This window comes from Poecilia formosa, unplaced genomic scaffold (genome assembly GCF_000485575.1).
Source record: "Poecilia formosa unplaced genomic scaffold, Poecilia_formosa-5.1.2 Scaffold156, whole genome shotgun sequence".
In the NCBI taxonomy this organism is placed as follows: domain Eukaryota; kingdom Metazoa; phylum Chordata; class Actinopteri; order Cyprinodontiformes; family Poeciliidae; genus Poecilia; species Poecilia formosa.
Genome location: NW_006800095.1, coordinates 1441111 through 1460735, shown reverse-complemented (window position 1 = coordinate 1460735; position 19625 = coordinate 1441111). Strand labels below are relative to the sequence as shown.

General features: G+C 38.4%; 4 protein-coding genes across 6 annotated transcripts; 2 read left to right on the top strand and 2 right to left on the bottom strand.

Annotated features, from left to right (window-relative positions):
• The first annotated feature begins 496 nt into the window (after positions 1 to 496).
• cdcp2 (CUB domain containing protein 2) lies at positions 497 to 8556 on the top strand. The gene is made up of 6 exons (XM_007564242.2): positions 497 to 1326; positions 1567 to 1914; positions 4432 to 4773; positions 5508 to 5861; positions 6090 to 6268; positions 6793 to 8556. The coding sequence occupies exons 1-6, from the start codon at positions 1260 to 1262 to the stop codon at positions 7096 to 7098; spliced, it is 1596 nt and encodes a 531-aa protein (XP_007564304.1). The 5' UTR covers positions 497 to 1259; the 3' UTR covers positions 7099 to 8556.
• A 222-nt stretch (positions 8557 to 8778) lies between these two features.
• On the bottom strand, positions 8779 to 11534 carry tceanc2 (transcription elongation factor A (SII) N-terminal and central domain containing 2). Its single transcript, XM_007564239.2, has 5 exons — positions 11461 to 11534; positions 11127 to 11225; positions 10898 to 11039; positions 9889 to 10082; positions 8779 to 9172 (listed from the first exon to the last, which is right to left on the bottom strand). Exons 2-5 carry the CDS (start codon positions 11223 to 11225, stop codon positions 8984 to 8986), a joined length of 624 nt encoding a protein of 207 aa, XP_007564301.1. The 5' UTR covers positions 11461 to 11534; the 3' UTR covers positions 8779 to 8983.
• Positions 11535 to 11870: 336 nt separating this feature from the next.
• tmem59 (transmembrane protein 59) lies at positions 11871 to 15796 on the top strand. Its single transcript, XM_007564237.2, has 8 exons — positions 11871 to 12094; positions 12291 to 12396; positions 12973 to 13067; positions 13148 to 13300; positions 13394 to 13466; positions 14357 to 14480; positions 14573 to 14690; positions 15158 to 15796. The coding sequence occupies exons 1-8, from the start codon at positions 11939 to 11941 to the stop codon at positions 15308 to 15310; spliced, it is 978 nt and encodes a 325-aa protein (XP_007564299.1). The 5' UTR covers positions 11871 to 11938; the 3' UTR covers positions 15311 to 15796.
• A 404-nt stretch (positions 15797 to 16200) lies between these two features.
• lrrc42 (leucine rich repeat containing 42) lies at positions 16201 to 18797 on the bottom strand. 3 transcript variants are annotated; one of them, XM_007564235.2, is made up of 7 exons: positions 18039 to 18796; positions 17813 to 17944; positions 17621 to 17739; positions 17450 to 17535; positions 16923 to 17036; positions 16754 to 16838; positions 16201 to 16676 (listed from the first exon to the last, which is right to left on the bottom strand). In XM_007564235.2, exons 1-7 carry the CDS (start codon positions 18431 to 18433, stop codon positions 16372 to 16374), a joined length of 1236 nt encoding a protein of 411 aa, XP_007564297.1. In that variant the 5' UTR covers positions 18434 to 18796; the 3' UTR covers positions 16201 to 16371. The 3 variants fall into 3 exon arrangements, with proteins under 3 accessions (XP_007564297.1, XP_007564296.1, XP_007564298.1); XM_007564234.2 differs by having other exon boundaries at positions 17621 to 17742; positions 18039 to 18794; XM_007564236.2 differs by lacking the exon at positions 16923 to 17036 and having other exon boundaries at positions 17621 to 17742; positions 18039 to 18797.
• Between the last annotated feature and the right edge of the window lie 828 nt (positions 18798 to 19625).

Genomic DNA, 19625 nt, shown 5'->3' with positions numbered 1-19625 from the left:
CATTCATCACATTCTTTCCTGCATGCACTGCTTTGTATTGATCTACCGCATAAAGTCAAAGTAAAAATACTTGACAAAACATAAAAACATTAAAGGGATATGCATACTTTTGCAACTCTTTTATGTCACCAGAAACGCCTTTTTCACAAGCACAACTGTAATTATGCCATATTATTAGCACAGCCCTCTGCATGGCCAAACTATTTTCATTAGAAACTGAATTGGTTTGTGGGGAAGCTTCATGAGCTCATTATGGTTGTGCTATAAAAGCAGACTGTTACGACTGGATTAAATGTGTGGGCTAATCTTTACTGCGGTTGTTTCCCTCATCTGAAACACTTTTTTTTATGTTTAAAGGCGGGGTATTATGTAAAACTGACTTTTTTAAACTTTATATGATGTTATAATGTTGTGCCCTCATCAAAAACATACCTGGAGTATTGCTTTAGATCTTCCATGCAAGTTTGAGAAATCCTTCAATCTTCTGCGAGTTTAAAGAGGTGCCTAAACACTTGCTCCCATAAAGTGTCTCTGCGCCTTCTCCTCTCAGCTCCACTAGACTAGTGACAGCAACAATTAGCAAACACCTGGTGGAACTGCGCATCTGCTGAGGTCATCATACAAACTACTTCTCAATCCAACGCACCTCAGAACAGTTGCTAACGGCATAATAGAGGAGCATTGTTGTGATGAGGAGCTAAAGGCAGTGTGTTGGAAAGACTAGGATCTTCTTAAAGGGACAGAAGCCCATTTTCAAGGCATCCAATAAGGTCATTTTTTAAAGCTGTGTTTGACATTTTTAAAGCAACTTCAGGCAACACACTTGATTGTGGAAAATACGTAATGCCATCACTTTAACAACATTTTAGCCCAGTCCACACATTCCTTTTATTTTTCATGCAACTCTGACAGAAGTATTTGTTATTATAAAATCCATTTTCTCTGTCTGTCTCAAGGCCCTTCCCAGCTGGTTGTCTGACAGTGTTTGTGTGCACTCTGCCATCATTAAAAATGCATAACCTCTCTGCAAACAGTGTCCTGACAAGCATCTAGAGCTCACTGGATATCAGTCATTAAAATTTAGCAAACAGGCCAAAGCGCAGCCTGTAGGTGGATAGGCATCAGGTTCCCCCATTCAGGCAGTGGATAAATTTTTCAAAGTCCTATTACCTCAAGGCGGTGCACTGTGACATTACAGTTGTGTGTCTCGGCTGGAAAAGCAGTCGAGGTTTCAGAAAAGCCGAATCCACAATAACAATATGAGTCTCGGGGTGGCCATACTGATTCATTTACTACTGTTGGTTGACAGGGCTTATACTAAAAAAGGTGAGTTGTCATTTTTTATCCTGATGGAATACTATTTAGATTTAATAGGAGTGTTTTATTTTGTAGAGGCTATATATACAGATAAAGCTGGGCCTCCATTGTTCAAAGTCAGAGTGTAATACAATTTCATGGATTGTATCAGCTGCCAAGAAAACAGTGATATCAGTCAGGGATAAGCAGTAAGCCTTCCCATATCTTTTCCTCTGAGCTAAACTAAAACATTGCTTTTGTAATTTCTAGGTGTCAAATGTGGAGGCATCCTCTCCGCTCTGTCAGGTAACATTTCCAGTCCAAACTTCCCAGGCTTGTATCCCTACAACACTGACTGCTCCTGGCTGATTGTAGTGGCTGAAGGCTCCTCAGTCCTCCTCACCTTTCACCACTTTGAGCTGGAGTACCACACCAGCTGTGCTTACGACTACATCAAAATATACAATGGCATATCTGAGGACGAGGGGAACCTCCTTGGGACATTTTGTGGTGACATTTCCCCACCTCAGTTCACCTCGTCTTGGAATGTCATGTCCATTATTTTCCATTCGGACCGCCATGTGGCCCACAGGGGCTTCAGTGTTGGCTACAGAAAAGGTAACTGGTTAGATTTAATGTAACATGACAGATATATTGGGGCTAAACTCTGCAAAACTTCTGCTGATTTTGTAACTCGTGAATTGTACCTAAACATCCTGGCCTTGTATACATGTCTAGAATTTAGATACAACAATCTTAGACTGTTTTTAAAGTTTTCTATTGAGCTTAAACATTTTTACTCTTAATGTGTGTAAAATAATGCCCTTTGTAGACTGTTGTCAAAGAAATTCACCTCAAACTACCTCAAAGGAAGGGTGGTATAGTTGAGCCCAAAAATTATACAGACCTGGTAGATTTAGGTTTAAAGTAATCTTTTAATTTTGTCAACTTGCTTTTCCTCCCAAGGGGTAATTTTTACCTTTTTGTGAGGCCCAGGCAATGTCCCAACTTTACTTGGCTCCCTTCAAAGATGTTTTAGCAAAGATAAGAGTGATAGCAATTAACCTCCAACAGGGCAATGATCCTATTCAAGCATTTATTTTATGTTTTACAAGAATAATAAAAAATCATCACCAAGAATAAATCATCAAACTATCAGTGGAAATACAGAAAAAGATAGTCAGCCATTATAACGAGGGCAAGTGGAGTACAATAGACTCCCAGCATTCGCATATGTTAGGGACCACAATCACCAGCAAATATATGAAATCCGTGAATATTTAAGACCCCCTCTTATAATGCTTGGAGCCACATATTCCAATTGTTTAAACACCAAAAAATATGCCTCAGCACATGCCACAGTCACTGGCTACCCTACTGAAGAGGGCAGCATTAACAGCCTTCTGTAGGGGGTATAGAATCAGTGCCAATAATTAGCCTGTCAATCATTCTAAGGGGGGTTGTCAGCAATTGACCAATTGGCAGTCGCTATTTGTTTCAAAGTATGTGCCCTTATGCCTCCAACAACGAAACCCGCTAATTGGACTATTAATTCGGACAACTTTGGTTAAATGCTGCTTGAGTTCAAATTTGCTCTCAAGTGAAATATTGTTAGTTCCTGTTCCTTTTAAAATTCGTCCTAGAGCCAAGGTTCATGACAAAGGCAGGGAGATTTTGCTATGACAATGATGACGGTGCTGTGGACATTGTGTACAAAGCTGGTTTCCATCTCTTTCAAGCAAGGACGACTCATTCCTCACAGATAAAGCCAATCAAAAAAAGCTTTCTTATTTTCTGAAAGCCTTTGGGAAAAAGATGAAAGAGGACGTGGATTTTAGATTTCAGAATTCAAAATTGACAGTCAGAGCATGTGACATTTCTGTATTTTTCAAAACTTTTAAAGATTAAAAAGAACCATATGAAAAGAGAATGACAATTCTGGAGAAAAACATCAGCCAGGTAGTAGACAACTGGAGGATTGACAGCACATAATCATCAAACAGGGCAATGATCCCATACTGCCAATGTGATCATTGTATGTTTTAAAGAATTTAATCCAATCTAATGTACTTAGCAAAAAAATCAACATAAATGTTTTTGGAAAGGTTAAAGTTTAGACTTAAATCAGATCCTGAGATTTTTGAGGGCCTAAGATATTTGACCAGACCGAGAAAAGCAAAAGTAAACAATGGAGAACTGACTTTTGTTTATTGCTCGCCAAAATGGATCAGCAAGCAGTCAAGCACAACTTTCAACTTTGGACATTAGACATCTTTTGCCTTTGAAATATGCCTGAGGTGCTTCAATGGTTCTTTGATCTTTCTCAGATTACAACAGCATTTTAAAAGATGTGCTTCACATTTCAACAAGTAACCATTTTTTTTTTCTTTTTTTTACAATGTTTGATCAGTGTGAGAGTGTAGTGAAGTGAAGGCTTTAACTATAGATAAGGGGAATTTTACCTCCACACAGGTAAAATCTGAGAAGGTAAGGAGAAATGCAGAATAAAAAAATAGCAATTAGAATTAATTTGCATTTCCAGACAGTATTCACCGTGCCTTAGTTTTTCAGCATTATAGTTTTATACCCTTCAGTGGATTATAGCAACAAAGTGAAAAAAGTTGAAACTGGTGCAATTTTATTGAAAATTAAAAAAGAAAACCGCAAATACTGTGTACTATATAAGCATTCTCAGCCTTTACTCTACACTTGTCTGAGCACCTTCAGCAGCAATCACTACCTCGAGTCTTTTATATGCCTCCCTCTACAAACTTGGCCCATTGTTTGGGGCATTTTCTGCTGTTTTTCTCTGGAGATGCTCTCTGGCTCAGGCAGACTTAATGTAAAGAGTCAGTAAAAAGGTCTTGGTCTTTACAGCGATGTTCAATTAGATGAAAGTCCATCCTCTGACTGGGCTGCTCAGAGATATTTGCTGACGGCTCCTGATGCCAGTGTTTGTGAGCTTGGCTGTGGGCTTTGGGTCACTGTCGTATAAATCTCCCAAATTCTTGCTTAGGTACATAAATAAGGGAGATGTTTGATGACATGATCCACATTGAGTGATGGTTTCTGGTTAAAGGCATTTTTCTTACCATTTAACAGTTTTTTTCCCTTTTTGCCTCCTGTCCTCGCTAGACATGTGCGGTGGAGTGTTGACTGGACTATCCGGTGTAATTTTCAGCCCAGGCTACCCTCAGGAGTACAGCAACAATGCAGACTGCTCCTGGACAATCCACATGTCAAATACAAGTGTTGTCACCTTGGTCTTCCTGGACTTCCAGCTGGAGAACAACGAGGGATGTAACTTTGACTTTGTTGCCCTGTTCGATGGGCCAACAGTCACCCACCGCCATCTCGGCAAATACTGTGGGACAGATAAACCCCCCAACACAGTCACTACTGCTAACCAACTCCTGGTAGTCTTCAAGTCGGATTTCAACATTGGTGGGCGAGGCTTCAAGGCTTACTATTACTCAGGTAAGAACATTTCCTAGACTAACTGTCAATAGAGTGGAAAATAAAGAAAACATCGAATTAAAAAAAGCTCATTGATGAAGCTGAATGTCTAAAACAAGTCACTTGAAGGACTAACAAGATGATTCAAATCGAATCCTTTGAATTGAATCAAAGGCTTTTCACATTCTGCAGTAATGTGAAAACCCATTAGTGGTCCAGTCAAAGTCCAGACTGGAAAACGTGTGAGTGTGACTTTGTTGAGTGTAAATCTAAAGGCATGGACAATGTGCACAAATGTTACGTCTGACTTAAATATTTCATTTTTTGTCTCAATTGCAGCTATGAGTTTTTGATCGATACCAGATCGATATCTGTACTGTGTTCCATCAGTAGCTAAACTACATGAAAGATTATGGTTGAGCTGCGATGCAGATATAACCTTACATCAATCTCCAGCTTTTTACCACTTGAGCTTTAACTACTTGCTGCTAGATTTTGTATGGACGAGTTAAACTTTAGAATGCATAACCTACTCATTACGTTTGTGCAATGCAAGTAAACAAATGAGTCAGATTCCCAAAACTGGAAACCTATAAACTTAAAGGGAGTCCTCATAAACTTCAATTACCTGCTATAAACTTTAGCTTTTAATTTTAAGACTGCTTTAAATAGCACCCTTGAAAAGAAGTAGTAAAGTAAACACAGAACAGAAACCTTAATGAAGATGGCTAACTACTGACATTCACTTCAAATAGGTGAATGCCAACAAGTTCTATCGGCTGTGAGCGGCAACTTCAGCAGCCCACATTTCCCCAACATCTACCCGAACAACATCAACTGCCATTGGAGCATCACCCTGGAAGCTGGGTACCGCATCAAGCTCTTCTTTCCTGTCATGGACCTGGAGGGCCGCAACAGTCTGTCAGACGAGTGCGACTACGACTCGGTGTCGGTGTATGACGGGGACAGCCAGGCAGACACGCTGATGGGGCGCTGGTGCGGCAGGGAGAAGCCTTCTTCCCTCGTTTCCAAGGGGAACAAGCTGCTGGTTGTCCTCAGCACAGACAGAAACGAAGCTCACAGAGGGTTCACCGCTTCTTATCTAGGAGGTAAATGTGTTTGTGTTTGTCTTTTATCAGGAGCTAATGGGACTATTAATTGAGTGTATCCTGTGGGGACTGCAGGTTAAAGATATGTACTCCCCACTGAGTACACTGTTTGCAGTATTAATCCCAACTAAATTTGCTCTTTAAATTCTAAACATTCATCCCAGCATACAGCTCTGCTCCGTGTCGTTCCTATTCTGCTCACGAAATGCTTGAATATGTTTTCCTCAGTGGTGCCGGTGAACGTTAGCTGCACCAGATCAGAGTTTACCATCCTGATTCCTCAACGGTCGCTCCCTCAGCTGGACCGAGAGAGCATCTACCTTGGAAACCCGACATGCACAGCTCAGCTGACAACCACCTCATATAAAATACTGGCCCAGTTTGTCAACTGTGGTACAGCCAGCCAGGTAACTGGCTCCCATACTCTATTACATCATGAAATTATTTCTTGTTTAAAAAATAATTTGCTTTTACAAAGATCTGTACAAAAAAAAAAAAAAGGAAGTGGAATATTAAAAAAAATGGTTAAATATTTTAGTTTTAGTGTTGTAGATTTAAAATCAGACTTAAAAAAATAACAACTGCAAGCAGTTATTTCAAGCACTGCCCCGCCCCGCAAATTCTACTCTCCACATTCCCACGAGGCACCTTTTAGCATGTGGACCAAGTTAAGGATTTGCAGGACAGTGATTGCCATTATAATAAGTTTATTCTATGGTTGGTAGAGTACAAGTAACTCATGTCTAAAATCTATGAATCTATATTTTATAAATAAATGACCAAACTATTTCAAGGTCATGTCTACACGTAGAATAACATGAAGCTTCTATCATGTCCAAGGATTCAAGTGCCAAGATTTATAGAATATGCAGCTGATAAAATGTGACTAAACTTATTTTGTACCCATTTTGTGACTAATAATCCTTTACAGAAACACCGCAACATCACCATGCTGGTGAACAAGCTCTACATTGATTTCTCTGATGGGAAGCAGCAGAACGTGCAGGAATACAAGGTGCAGTGCGACGCCTTAAGGAAGGTCGCGTCTGTGTCAATCATTTCTGCGGAGGAGCGACGGCTGGAGGAGCAGGCCCAGCAGGCGGAAAGCGACAACAGCGGATACGTGGCAGAACCAGAGGCAGAACCTCATGACTTGAGTGATATTGTCTTCATCAGCATCTGTGTTCTGGCTGTCATCCTCATGGTGATAGCGATTGTTTGGTTGGTGCTTCTTTAGTGAGTTACATAGAGATCACCGACAAGTTCTTAAGTCTCGATTAATTTTTATACAAAAAAAAAAAACATACAAAATTGAAAAGAAAACATAACTTTATGATGTTGACACTGCTCTCTACATACAGCTATATGTTACCTGCAATGCTTTGCACAGAAATGTGCACCAGTAAACGTTTCTGAATGTGTCATAATAAACCAAGATCTACTAACAAAAATTTTAACTTCTAACTTTTTGTACTTTTGATTGTTTTGTACATAGATTTTCAGGTACATGAAGGAACTGCCAGCTATGTAAGGTTTTCTATCCATCTTGCATCAATGAATGTGATTCAAGTTGTGCTGGGGATGCTACTTAAGTGCTTTGGCAACCAAATATTTAATGTGACTTTCTAGAAGCTAACTAGTTAATTTGTGAAATGTGGTGGTGTATAATTTTTTTTAGCAAAGTGATAACTCTTAAGAGAATTTTTCTAGCTACTTTCTGACTTAGACATTGAAAAACCTAAGATGGTTCTGTAGGAGTACTTTGGGAGATGAAAATATGATGTTTTTAGTTTATTTTTGTTTTTGTAAGGTTTTATGAAAATGTTTTGCTATTAAATACAATATAAAACATGGTCTGTTTTGCATTTTCTACAAGTGACATGTTCAAGACATTGTAATAATAACCCCCCAAAAATGTGAGAAGACATTTTACTAACTACTTTTTAATTATTCTGGTACAGTGAATCACAGAGATCCTGCCCAGTCGGGCTTTTCCGAAAGTTCAGGTTCAAACTTTGATTTGACACATTCTTACACAAGGTTTGAGGAGATTGTAAATTTTCATACTAAGGTCTTGCAAACCAACTGAACTCAAGATTAAATGCTGAAACTAAATCAAACGGTGGCTTAGCAAAAACTACTGGTTAAAGGGCATTTATGCAACCAGCTTTTGTGTGTGTTTTCCCCTCTGATAAATTTGTTTTTCCACCGGAATGGCACAGAATATATCATGTTAGAAAATGATATATTCTGTAATTATTTATTACAGTCCTATTTTTACACCTTATTTTAACAGGGCTGTGTGTGTGTTTGAGCCACAGTGGGGTTGTTTTTTTTTTTTGCTTGTTTTTAAGAGTTTTAATTTTCAGACAAAGTTGAACTGGCAAGAGGTGAATCCACAAAGAAATTTGATCTGTTCTTCTCCACTTGTCATGATAAAGTGTCTTTGGGAAACTTATTGAACTCATATAAAGGGTCAATAGTGTTAGATACAATTTATCTTCCAGAAGTATCGTTGTAGCGCTGTTAATGTGCTGCACCAGCGGTGACCAGGTCCAGAGCTACTATCCTGCAACTTTAAGATGCATTCGTTCTCACACCTGACTCAAATGACTGAAGTCCCTCATATTCAGTTATTCTGATCTGCATATGCCCCTTACTGAGCCATTCAGGTGTGTTTGAGAAGGGATGTATCTAAAAGTTGCAGGATAGCCGTCAAGGACTACATTTGAGCTGTGCTAAATAATTGGTGAATGAACCTTTACTGTAAAAAAACCTCTAAGGCAACACTAAAAAAAAAAATGAAACATGTATGTTTACAATAAAAAATGTCATCAATAAATTTTGTATTTAATTGACATTTTTTTCATTCGGTTTTAAAACAAAATTAATGACATATGGTACAGTATTGTGAAAGTGGAGATATGCTTGTCATATTAAAATTAAAGCATTTACTCATAAAACAGCGTACATTTACTGGCGTGCCTCAAAGTACAAAAATATTCTGCATTTTCCCAGCCAACAGAGAACACGATTAAAGACTAAAAATAAAATAAAAAAAATTCACAGGCATTAAAATCTCTTCCATAATAGGTCAGAGTCACCGTCCGTCTTGCAGTCACTTATTTTTTGTATTTCGAAACCAGCTGGCTGACTGATATTTTGCCGTCCTTTACTTCACTCCTGACGTCAGGGTTGTGTTTGAAGGCGAACACCAGCGCCCTGATTGTCCGTCTGTATGAGCTGCTGACTAACCGGGAGCTCCGGTGGAAAACTTCTCTCTCTATGTTGTCTATCAGACCAGAGTCCTCCTGTATCACATACAGACCAACAGACAAAAAATACTTTTCAATTCAGTTAGTTCAACAATCTGTAGGGATGAAATAGAAAATTACCAAAGTGTTAGGAAATAAACCAGCAAATAATAAAAAGACGATGACCACAGAATATGAAACCAACAAACCTGATTTTAACAAATAGCTTAGTTTTGTTACAATTTCAACTAACAAGTACAGAATTTGGTGAGAGTCTCACTTGTTCCTACTAAATCTCCAAGAAGAGATTAACTATAGTAAAATAAACAAGACACCTTTAAGGATTAAAATCTATCCTATTTTTTATTGTTATTGTGAAAGATTTCTTATTCTTACCTGTATTTATCACTTAATGATCATAATAAATCCAAATTATTATGTCTGAAATCCACTTAAAGTTGTCTGTTTTGTCAAAATTGCAATTTACATGTTTTACTCCACCATTTATTCCATGGAAGGATCAATAAATATCAACAAATTCACAATTATTTAATAGAATGCACATAATTTGTGCAGTTTAGTGATAAAAATCTAATTTCTTTATGGATTTGGAGTCCTGAAGAAGACCATTTAAAAATGTGTAGTCTTGTTTTCAAGCAGAATTTGGTTTTGTGGGTTTATGATTACTGTGCCATGTAGCCAAAGCCATGCAGATACCCAAAAAGATGGTAAATGTGTGAAATGCCATTAAAGTTCTTTGTCCCGTTTCTCACCTTGACCTCCAGTGCTTCAGACAGCAGTCTCCGAGCGTTGCTCCTGAGCCCTTCAGACTGTTTGTCAGAGCGCACTTCAATAGACGGCTTATTTGAATTCTCCTCAATGAAAGTCCTCCAGTCAGTGTAAACTTTTGCTGCCAGAGAACTCACCTCAGGGTCTGGATGCTTCCGTACTTTGTCGACAGTGTGACCTAGGAAAAAAAAAAACAGAAGGATTAATTTAGCCTCGGGTTAGTACGCAATAAGCTTGTGACAAACTGGACTTTCAACAATAAAGAGTAAGTAATATTTAAGACTGAGTTTTGAACTATGTCCAAAATGAAGACGTATGGTAAATCTGCTAAAAGTGCAGCACAAACATATTTTAACCTCTACAGATATCTTCTGATTTTAGTTTTTCATCGTACTTAAATGTTTCATATCCTTAAACAACTTTAAATATCAGACAAGCTGAATTAACACAAAAATAATTGGCAATTAATCAAAGTTTTTAACAGTAATTACCACACTAGATTATTTTTCCTTTATTGTTTCTTTCAAGCAATAAAGAAAAAGTATCCTCGGTGGTCAAAATGGTTAGTAGCAGTTAGTAGCATTGTCAGCTTGCAGCAAGAGTGCTCAAATCCCTTTCTGGGATCTTTCTGCAATGAGTCTGCATGATTCCCAGGATCCTCAGAGAAGGACCCATGAGTCGCTGGTGGGATTATTCGTTTCTCAGCTGAACTGGGAACGCCTTGGAGAGAGGAAAGTCTGGCCTTTTCTGCTTAGGCTGCCAGATTTGGCCAAAAACATTAGATGGATTACTCATTATGTTGTTGTTTTAAATCAACTATGACTGCATAACTTTGGGCTGTATTTCTTAATATAGTAATAGAAAATGGCCAGTATTTTAGGGCCAAAATTAATTATCTTGTTTTTATTTAGACCGTTTAATAACGGTCTGGTTTGGTATATCAAACCAGCAAAGAGCAGAAAATGATGATTTAAAGGTTTCTCCTGTGTGTACCTATTTTAGTGGACCTGAGCACTTCTTTGGATGGGATCTTCTTGCTCAGCTCAGTCAGGGCGTTCATCAGGTTCTCCTTGCTCTGATCTGGCAGTTCTAGCGTCGACTTATAACGTAGGATGTCCTCAATCACAACTACCCTCTTGAAGAAACATTATGAATAGTCTATCATTAGTTTTAAATGTAGAAACGTATGTTGTTTTTATTCACACTATGCTTAATATCTCACCCGTAGAGACTCAATTGTAGCTTGTCTGTAAACTCTCTCGCCGCTCTTCGGTTGTTTGGGTGTTTCTCCCTTGGGAAGCCGAACGACAAACTTGTCCATCTTCAAATAAAAGTATATTTCTTCAGCTACAGCTTGTTAGCGTTAGCTGAAGTAAGCTAACCACTGCTAACGGATACAGTTTGCTAGATAAAAACAATGTTCTCGTTAAATAATTTGCAATTAATATTAAAGAGAGATTTTATACATTTGATCATGCTATTTGTTTGCACTCTCTAAGCATGTTTACGTGTGAGAAAATAGTAAAAAAATAGTTTCAATAATGATGTTGAAATACCGACGGAAGCCTGTTTGTAGCAAAAATTATGTTGCCTTCAGGTATTTAGGGGAAAAATGTCTCTAGGTTGAAATAATCAACTAGTATAAAATGATGAAATGACTGTCAAGTAAACATAACTAAAGAAAAGAATAACATTTGTAGGTGCACTCATACAATATCCAGGTTAGTTTAAATGTTAAAAAAAAGATGTGACTTTAAAAATGGCAATAGGAAAATATATTTTTGAAAAAATTTCAAATATATATGAGATAAAACGTAACAGAAAATAAAATGACATAAAATAACATTTTAAAACATTTCACATTACATCTCTAGGTAGAAATTGGGTATAAATTACCACTTTTAAAAATATGAACACTTATTTATGAGTCCGTAAACGCAACCTTAACGCTAAAAATCTCGCGAGATTTACAGTTCCGCTTAGGGTGGACGGGGAAGAGGAGTGGAGTTGTTTGTTTGGGTTTTCACAGGCAAAATGGGAACCTTTTCTTTCGTTGGTAGTATTTTGGGACTTAATGTCCTACTTGCTTGCACATTGGCGTCTTCAGACGTGTTTGACAGCGTTCTGGGAAGCACAGCGTCCTGCCACAAGTCCTGCGGAATGACATACAGTTTGCACACGTATCCACGGGTGAGTGCTTTTATCTTGCTTATGTCAGCTAGCTTGCGCTAACGTTATGCAATTTAGCTAGAGGAGATCATTTAGGTTTACTTATTTAAGTGCAGTTCTATTATTTGATGCATTGTTGTATAGAAATCGTCGAAAAGTGCGTCATTTTTCGCAGAGGTATTCAACTGGTCCTTCGGGTTTGTTTTTGTGTTTTCAGGAGGAGGAACTGTACGCCTGCCAACGAGGCTGTCGTCTGTTCTCCATTTGTCATTTTGTCCGTGACAGCGACGATTTAAATCAGACCAGAACCGAATGTGAATCAAGTAAGTGTATGCAATCTATCATCTTCCACCTACAACGTTCAGGATCGTCAGACTGTTCAACACTTAATGTAAAGCTCCACCTGACACTAAATGAACACTAAATAAAGCTCCACCTGACACACACAAGGTTGATCTAGAATAATCTCTAGTCGCATTTGAGTAGTTTTCTGGTGTAAAAATAAGTTTAGTCATTGTGTAAGCGTAATTGACTGTACATACTCGGTACTCCCACCCCTCTTGTTTTCACGTTGAAAATACAAACTTTAATGTGTTTTTATTGGGATTTTATGAATTAGACCTACATGAAGTAGTGCATAAGTGTGAAACGAAACTAAATGGATACTTAGTTTTCATAAAACATATTAAATACCTCACTTTAAGATTTTTTTTTTTTTAAATAAAAACTTCCACTTCACTATGATGCACTACTTGTGTGTGATTCTCCCATCATATTAAATGACATGAAATATGAGCAGGCACCTTGCATAACAATTAAACAATAAAACCTTTCTCTTGATACATTTTGTTGTAGTCTTCTAAACCTGTCTTGCTGTCTGTTACTCCAAACTCATGCAGCCTGTCGGGAAGCCTACACCCAGCCTGATGAGCAGTATGCGTGCAACATGGGCTGTCACAATCAGCTTCCCTTTGCTGAGCAGCGTCAGGACCAGGTATACCGGGAGTTGAATCAATGCAGAATTTCTCTCAAGAAATAATGGCATCCTTAGTGTCTCTGTTGTTTTCTGAACAGTTGGAGGCCATGATGCCTAGGATTCATCTTCTGTATCCCCTCACTTTGGTCAGAGGATTTTGGGACGATGTAATGAGTCAAGCCCACAGCTTCATCACTTCCAGCTGGACGTTCTACCTTCAAGCTGATGATGGAAAAGTTGTTATTTTCCAGGTATTGCTCTAATTAGTTCTAATAAGCCTGACAGTGGTAGGTCATTCTATGCAACAGATTTTAAAAAATCCAGTTATCTCCTCTGCTTCCTAGTCTGAACCACAGATTAGGATTTTCTCCCAAATTGAACTGGACAAAGATTCAAAGGAGGAGCCCCAGAAAAGCCGTAAGCACATCAAATCTTATTCTTTTTATGCAGCGGTCTTCAATTAAGAACAAATGCAAAACGTTCTGGCATATAGCACAGCTCAACATTATCGTGCATCCACCTGCCACATGAATGTCAAACATTTTGTGTCCAGTTTTGAATCTTGCTAAATGTTTGTTATCCTGACACAGACCTATTACTGAAACATAATCTATAGTTTAGTAGTTGAATTCTGGGCCACTCTGAGCTTAACATTTAGGATGCTTTTCCCATTCCAACACCAGTTTGTGATCATTTTTTCTTCCTTAACTCTGTCTAAAATTCAGCTGACAGAATAGGTAGAATTACAGCTTTTTGCTATTTAAAGATTTTTTTTCTACTGAGTCAATCAACAAATGTTTAAAAAAACGTTTCTAGTTTGTAGTGAAAAACTTATAGTCAACACTACAAGAGTGTTTTTTTTTTGTACATTTTCTTCTTATTGCAAAATACAGTACAAAAGGTTATTGCAAATTTTAAGTCCTCCCCCAGGTCCCCCACTCAGTCATCAGCTGTTTAAATCAGTTTTAAACAGCTGATGCAGCATTCTCAGGTTTTGGATGTTGTTTCACATCTCAACCAGCCTCATTTCATCAAATGGCTACATCTTTTATCAGATTCTTCTTATTAATCTTTTGATACAACAAGACAATATTTAGCAAGCTTACACAGAGCATCTTAAAATCTCGTTCTAATGTCCTTGACCTCAATTTCATGTAAAATATCTGGATTATTTTAAAACTTGAGAATCTGCCTGGAAAGCAACCGTGATCTAGAAATGCAGCAAAGGAACTGTAAAGATAAAACATAAAGGTGCATCCCTTATTTTTGTAATTCTCCTTTTTTTTTTTTCTTTCTTTCTTTTAAAGTCCCCCGGCTGAGCAACCCTATTTACAAAGAATACCATCGGACTTTAATCCAAGAAAGAGACAGAGAGCTGAGTGGTGAACGCAGCTATGACGACGGCTACAATCTTTTCAGCTGTCTGTCGAGGTTTGCACATTTCTGTTGCCTAAGCAACTTTAGTAACACCATGGTTCCACGTGCTGCGGAGCTACACAGACCAACTGTGATTTTCTCCACAGGAACCCCTGGCTGCCTGGGTGGATCCTAACAACTACTTTAATTCTGTCTGTGTCGGTCCTGATCTGGATCTGCTGTGCTACTGTGGCAACTGCTGTGGATCAATATGTACCCGCTGAGGTAAGCCCGGGGTTATTTTCTTTGTCGTGGTTTCTAGGTTGTTTGTTTAACCTTCAGACCTGTTGCTCGTTGTGGCCATTTTCTTTTCAAAAGGTTCCAGAAACCTGAAGGTTTTCTGGAACATCAAACTGTTCAAATGTTCTGGAAACATTTGAAGATTAACATGAAGTAAAACCTACAGTATTCAAGAGCAGTTCAACATTCAGATGTTACTGTAAATTATAGACTATGAGCTTATACTTACTACTTAAATGTTTCTGTGACACATTACTTAAAAGCATGCACTTGTTGCCCCTTCAACATTTCATTTTGTCCTTTTTAAATATCAGTTTTCATAACAAAATGTGAAAAGTTTAAGGAGTATGGATACATGTCGAGATGTCTTTGTAAAACCTGCAGCCGTTCTGACTAGCTTAACATGCAGACTGAATGCATAAAGACTCCGTTTTGTTTTCCTCTTCCTGTAGAAATTGAGCATCTATGGGGACAAGGACTACATCAAAGAGCAGAAACTGACTCCTTACCCAGCATCCTCTCTGATTATCATCACCTCCAAAGGGCCAGAAGAAGAAGCGGGGCCACTTCCTTCCAAGGTGAACCTGGGACAGTCCAACATCTAGAAAACAAGACAGCAATCCTAAAGGAAACTTTCCTATTGATCGTTGATATTTTTTTTTTCTTTAATCTCCAATTTAAGGCCTGAGCTGGTTGTGGTCTCAGGAGAACTTTCAGATCATTTACGTTTAACTGGTTTGTCCCTGCTTTATTTAAACCTGACATTTGGGTAATTAAAACTTTCTGTATATTGGTATAATTGTGTTAAAGTATATTGAGGGTAATAAAGGAATAAAATGTTTTAGGGGTTGTTTTTTTTTCCTGCAAGTGTGCATTAGTTCTGTGTTTTTATTGAATGTAATGAACTGACTTGAAGTGATGCAAGTTTTTACCCAAATCCCCCTTTGTTAATGTTTGTATTGCAACATCCTGATTCATTTTACAGTAAAAGTATGTGCTCCTAATTAAATGAAATGGTACATGCAGTTAAGTCTTTCTTGCTCTGATTGTTTCCTTGGTAATAAATACAAATAAAATATACAACTGTGAAATTGTTGAATTAGAATCATATTTTAACCTTTTGGTAAATTAGGGAAGAGAAAACATGACGATATCGACTCTGCAGCAGACAGTTAAAAGCAGAACTGGTGAATTAGTAGGGAAAGTTTAAATTTGTACTCTACAAATCAGCCAAAAACAGAGAGCTCAGGAAAAGTAAGTCTGGTGTAAAATATGTACAAGAATACTGGGGGTAAAACATCCTACAAAAGTTTTGATGATCTTACAATAGGTAATGTCCATTGTCTATATAGAAAGTGTCAGTGAGGAATTCTACACATATGGGTTTTGTTACTGTGTGAGTTACAGGAAACTTGCATATAACTTGATACTCAGTTTTATGATTATTAAAGTACATTGTGTAGTAAGTTAAAAGCTGCAGAAAAAAAAGGCACTCTGGCAAAATACAAAATTTTATTCATCTTAAAAAAAATAAAATAAAAAATAAAGCCAAAACACTTCCTTTGTTACGTATATGTGAACTGCTAATAGTTTGTGTGAATGCAGCATGTTGACTGCCGCTCCCATGTCTGATTATTTTGGAATGCTGCCCAGAGGATTCCATTATTCAATAGCTGTTCAACAACTCCGTGTCCTCTGCTGTGAGAACTAATGAGGATGAGCGTTTTGTCTTAGTCGGAGGGCTTTGATGAGAAGCGTCACACTTGCTTGACTCTTGCTTCGTCTTTGCAACGTTACAGGTGGGATTCCTAGCTTGGAGACATTTTGTTGTGGATGGATCCATTTTCCCACACAGATGATTGTTTCCTGTTGGTTTGTAGAAGTGTAATTTCTCCATATTGGTCTGCTTGCCATCCTCACTGACCAGTGGTGCTGCATTCAGTACCTCTCTGACAAACTTCTGTCTGCCAACTACAGAAAAAAAAACACCTCAGCACTCAATTTGTAAATTGATTAACAAATTAAAATGAAAAATGTAACAGACTTACAGAAGCGAAGTGCTGAGGCCCTTGACTCTTCCATTTTCTTCGGTTTGGGCGTCTGGCAGCCACTCATTTCCCACTGATTTACAACCTGGAAAGAAGATGAATGTGGATAAATGATTCTGCTTATTGAAACAAATTATCTGCTCTCCTGGTATTGGCTAAAATTGATTACCTGTTCTGCCCATCCTTCTGTTTTACACCCCGAGTGATCAAAGGTGTTCAGTGGTTTCTCCGAATGAATTAGCCCTAATAAGTTCCACACGGTTGTCTTCAATCCTGTGCCAAGCTCATATATAAACGATAAGTTATTCCCAGGCCCAAAACAAAACAAAAAAATACCCAGATAAGTATAATACACCACAAATCGTGCCCGTTAAGCAAGATGTATTGTCTTACATCATCTACCCTAATCCCTGGTTTTGACATTTTCAGCTTTTTGATAATTGAAAAAGTTATATTTCAAGGAGCTACTTGAATTTATAGTAGTAGTGAAAGGTGCTTTAAGAGAATGTAGGCCACAGTTGTCCAACTTCATTTGTAAAATAAATGTTAAACTAGGTATCCATTTCCTTGAGCTTTACAGGTACATTCTACTTTGTGTTGGTCTGTCACATAAAATCCAAATCAAATACACCGTTTGTGGTTATAACATGACAGAATGTGGTATGAATCTTTCATGACACACTCTTCTCGTCTTACTTTCATGTTGGTCCCAGATGCATCAAGCTTCACCAGCTTTGGGAGACAGGTAAGGTATCTCAAAGCCATTTCTGAGAGGGGATTGCCTGTATAAGAAAGAAAAAAAATCTATAATATTATACAGTTTATGTTTGCAATTGGTGCTCACCAGACTCCATTGAAATTACGGACAGGAAACATCCAGGAGTTCCAGGGAGTCCAGTCCTTTCTGCATCATCCGGACAGGCGCGGTCAATCTTTGTAGGCCAACATCTGACAGATGGTTGCCACCAATAAACAGCCGAGTCAGGCTGCTATGGAAGACAGGGTTCAGAGTTAATGCCATCTTTTCTGCTTAGTGCATCCAAAAGAGCCAAGCCTTACTTCGCCAGTGACGTGGAAGTGAGGTGATGGAACAGCTCATGATCATCTCCTAGTCTGCAGCCAAACAAATCCAGAGACTTTAAACTATGAAATGCTTTTATCTCGGTGATCCGCTCATGCAGGAGTGGAAACCTGCAGAATAAGAAAAGCAGACATGAATGGCTGCTATCTATGGCAAAAAGAGGCAGAGAGGCATGGAGGTGAGGAGATAACAATATACCCCAACCTGTTTCTAAGACAGAGTGAGCCCAGCACCAAATCTCCATATGCGTCACTGAATAATTTCAAGGCTTTCTGAGAAATATCTGGGTTTAAAAACACGCGGTGCTCTTCTGCTGCCACAAAAAGTCTGTCGCCTATTTGCTCTGGGAAGCCAACCAAAGAGTCCACATGCTGGATGTTGTCAGTAACGAACAGCAGAGTGATGTCAAAGAGGGATTTAGTGGTGTATCTCAGACTTCCTTCCTCGTTGTAGGTGAAAATGAAATGCTCCTTCCTCAGCACAAACGGATTCGTCCTCCTGCATGATGATGACGGTGGTGTTTTTGGTTGTGCCAGAATAATGTCACTCACACGACGAAGGTTGCCTCTTTCTCGAACATAAATGTTGCTGCTGTCCATTACAGACACGCAAAAACGTCTCTTAACTTAACACCAGATTTGAATACTCTTAAGTAGATCACAAATTCACCCCAGAGGGTCATTAGCTTAGCTTAAACCATAAACAAAGAAGCTCCTTTGTGTTCGAGGTATTCCCAGCTACACCTTATCATTCTCAGTATTGTATGTTAGATTCCTCACGACCAGTATGCAGCTTTCACAGGCATGATCAGATCCCTTTGCTATCATAGAGCATGGACACATTAGAAGAGCAAACGCATAAGAGGCTTCTACGTCGCTTCGCCGCCATATTTATATGGGGTTCCATTTGTGTCAAAAATGAAAGGGTTCCATTTGTGTCAAAAATAAGTAGAAGTCATGTGTTGATGTTGTTGGTCTACTTTTAGATGTGCCTCTGCTGCATTACACCTGAATAGAATAATTAGGTCATTAGCAAGGCTCTTGAGAACTTATGTACACAGGAAGGAGGTAATTAAGCCATTTCATTCCAGCGTTTTGTACTTGTGGCGCATCTAAAAACTGCAGGACAGTGGCCCTTGAGGACTGGAGTTTTGACACCCCTGCTTTAGAAGAACAATTTCACACTGATTTTGAGTCAATGGAGCACATGACTTGGAAGCTATTGAAGAAAACATGATATTATTTAATATTAAAATTATTTAAAATATTGAATATGACTTAAAAATTCAATAGAGAATAGTGTGTCTCATGTAACCCTATAACTACCACTTTTTTGTGTCAGTTCGTCACAAGGCAAGGCATGTATTTACATTTGTTTGTCAGGAGTGTTTGGTTAGGACATTTGTTGGCAGTCCCTAAGTGAACCTCGTTTGAGGAGAGAGCGGGAGGGGGTGGTCGATGATCAATCACAGAAGTTAAAGAAATTCAGACAACTACTTGAACCAACAACAGGGGGGAGTAACATAAAAAAATAACTGCAAGTGGTTCACTGCTTTACTGCAGATGAATTGACAAGATGACAGTGAGTAATAACCATGACGCAGCAACGACATAGACCAACAACATCTACACGACGTCTACATATTTTTAACACAAATGGAACGCCATACATTGGCAGTTTATAATCTCAGTGTATTACCGCCATCAACCGGACTGAGGTCAAATTTAACTAATCCTAGCTTTCAAATGCCTTTACTTTATAAAAAAAAGTAAATAAAAAGTAAATAAATTC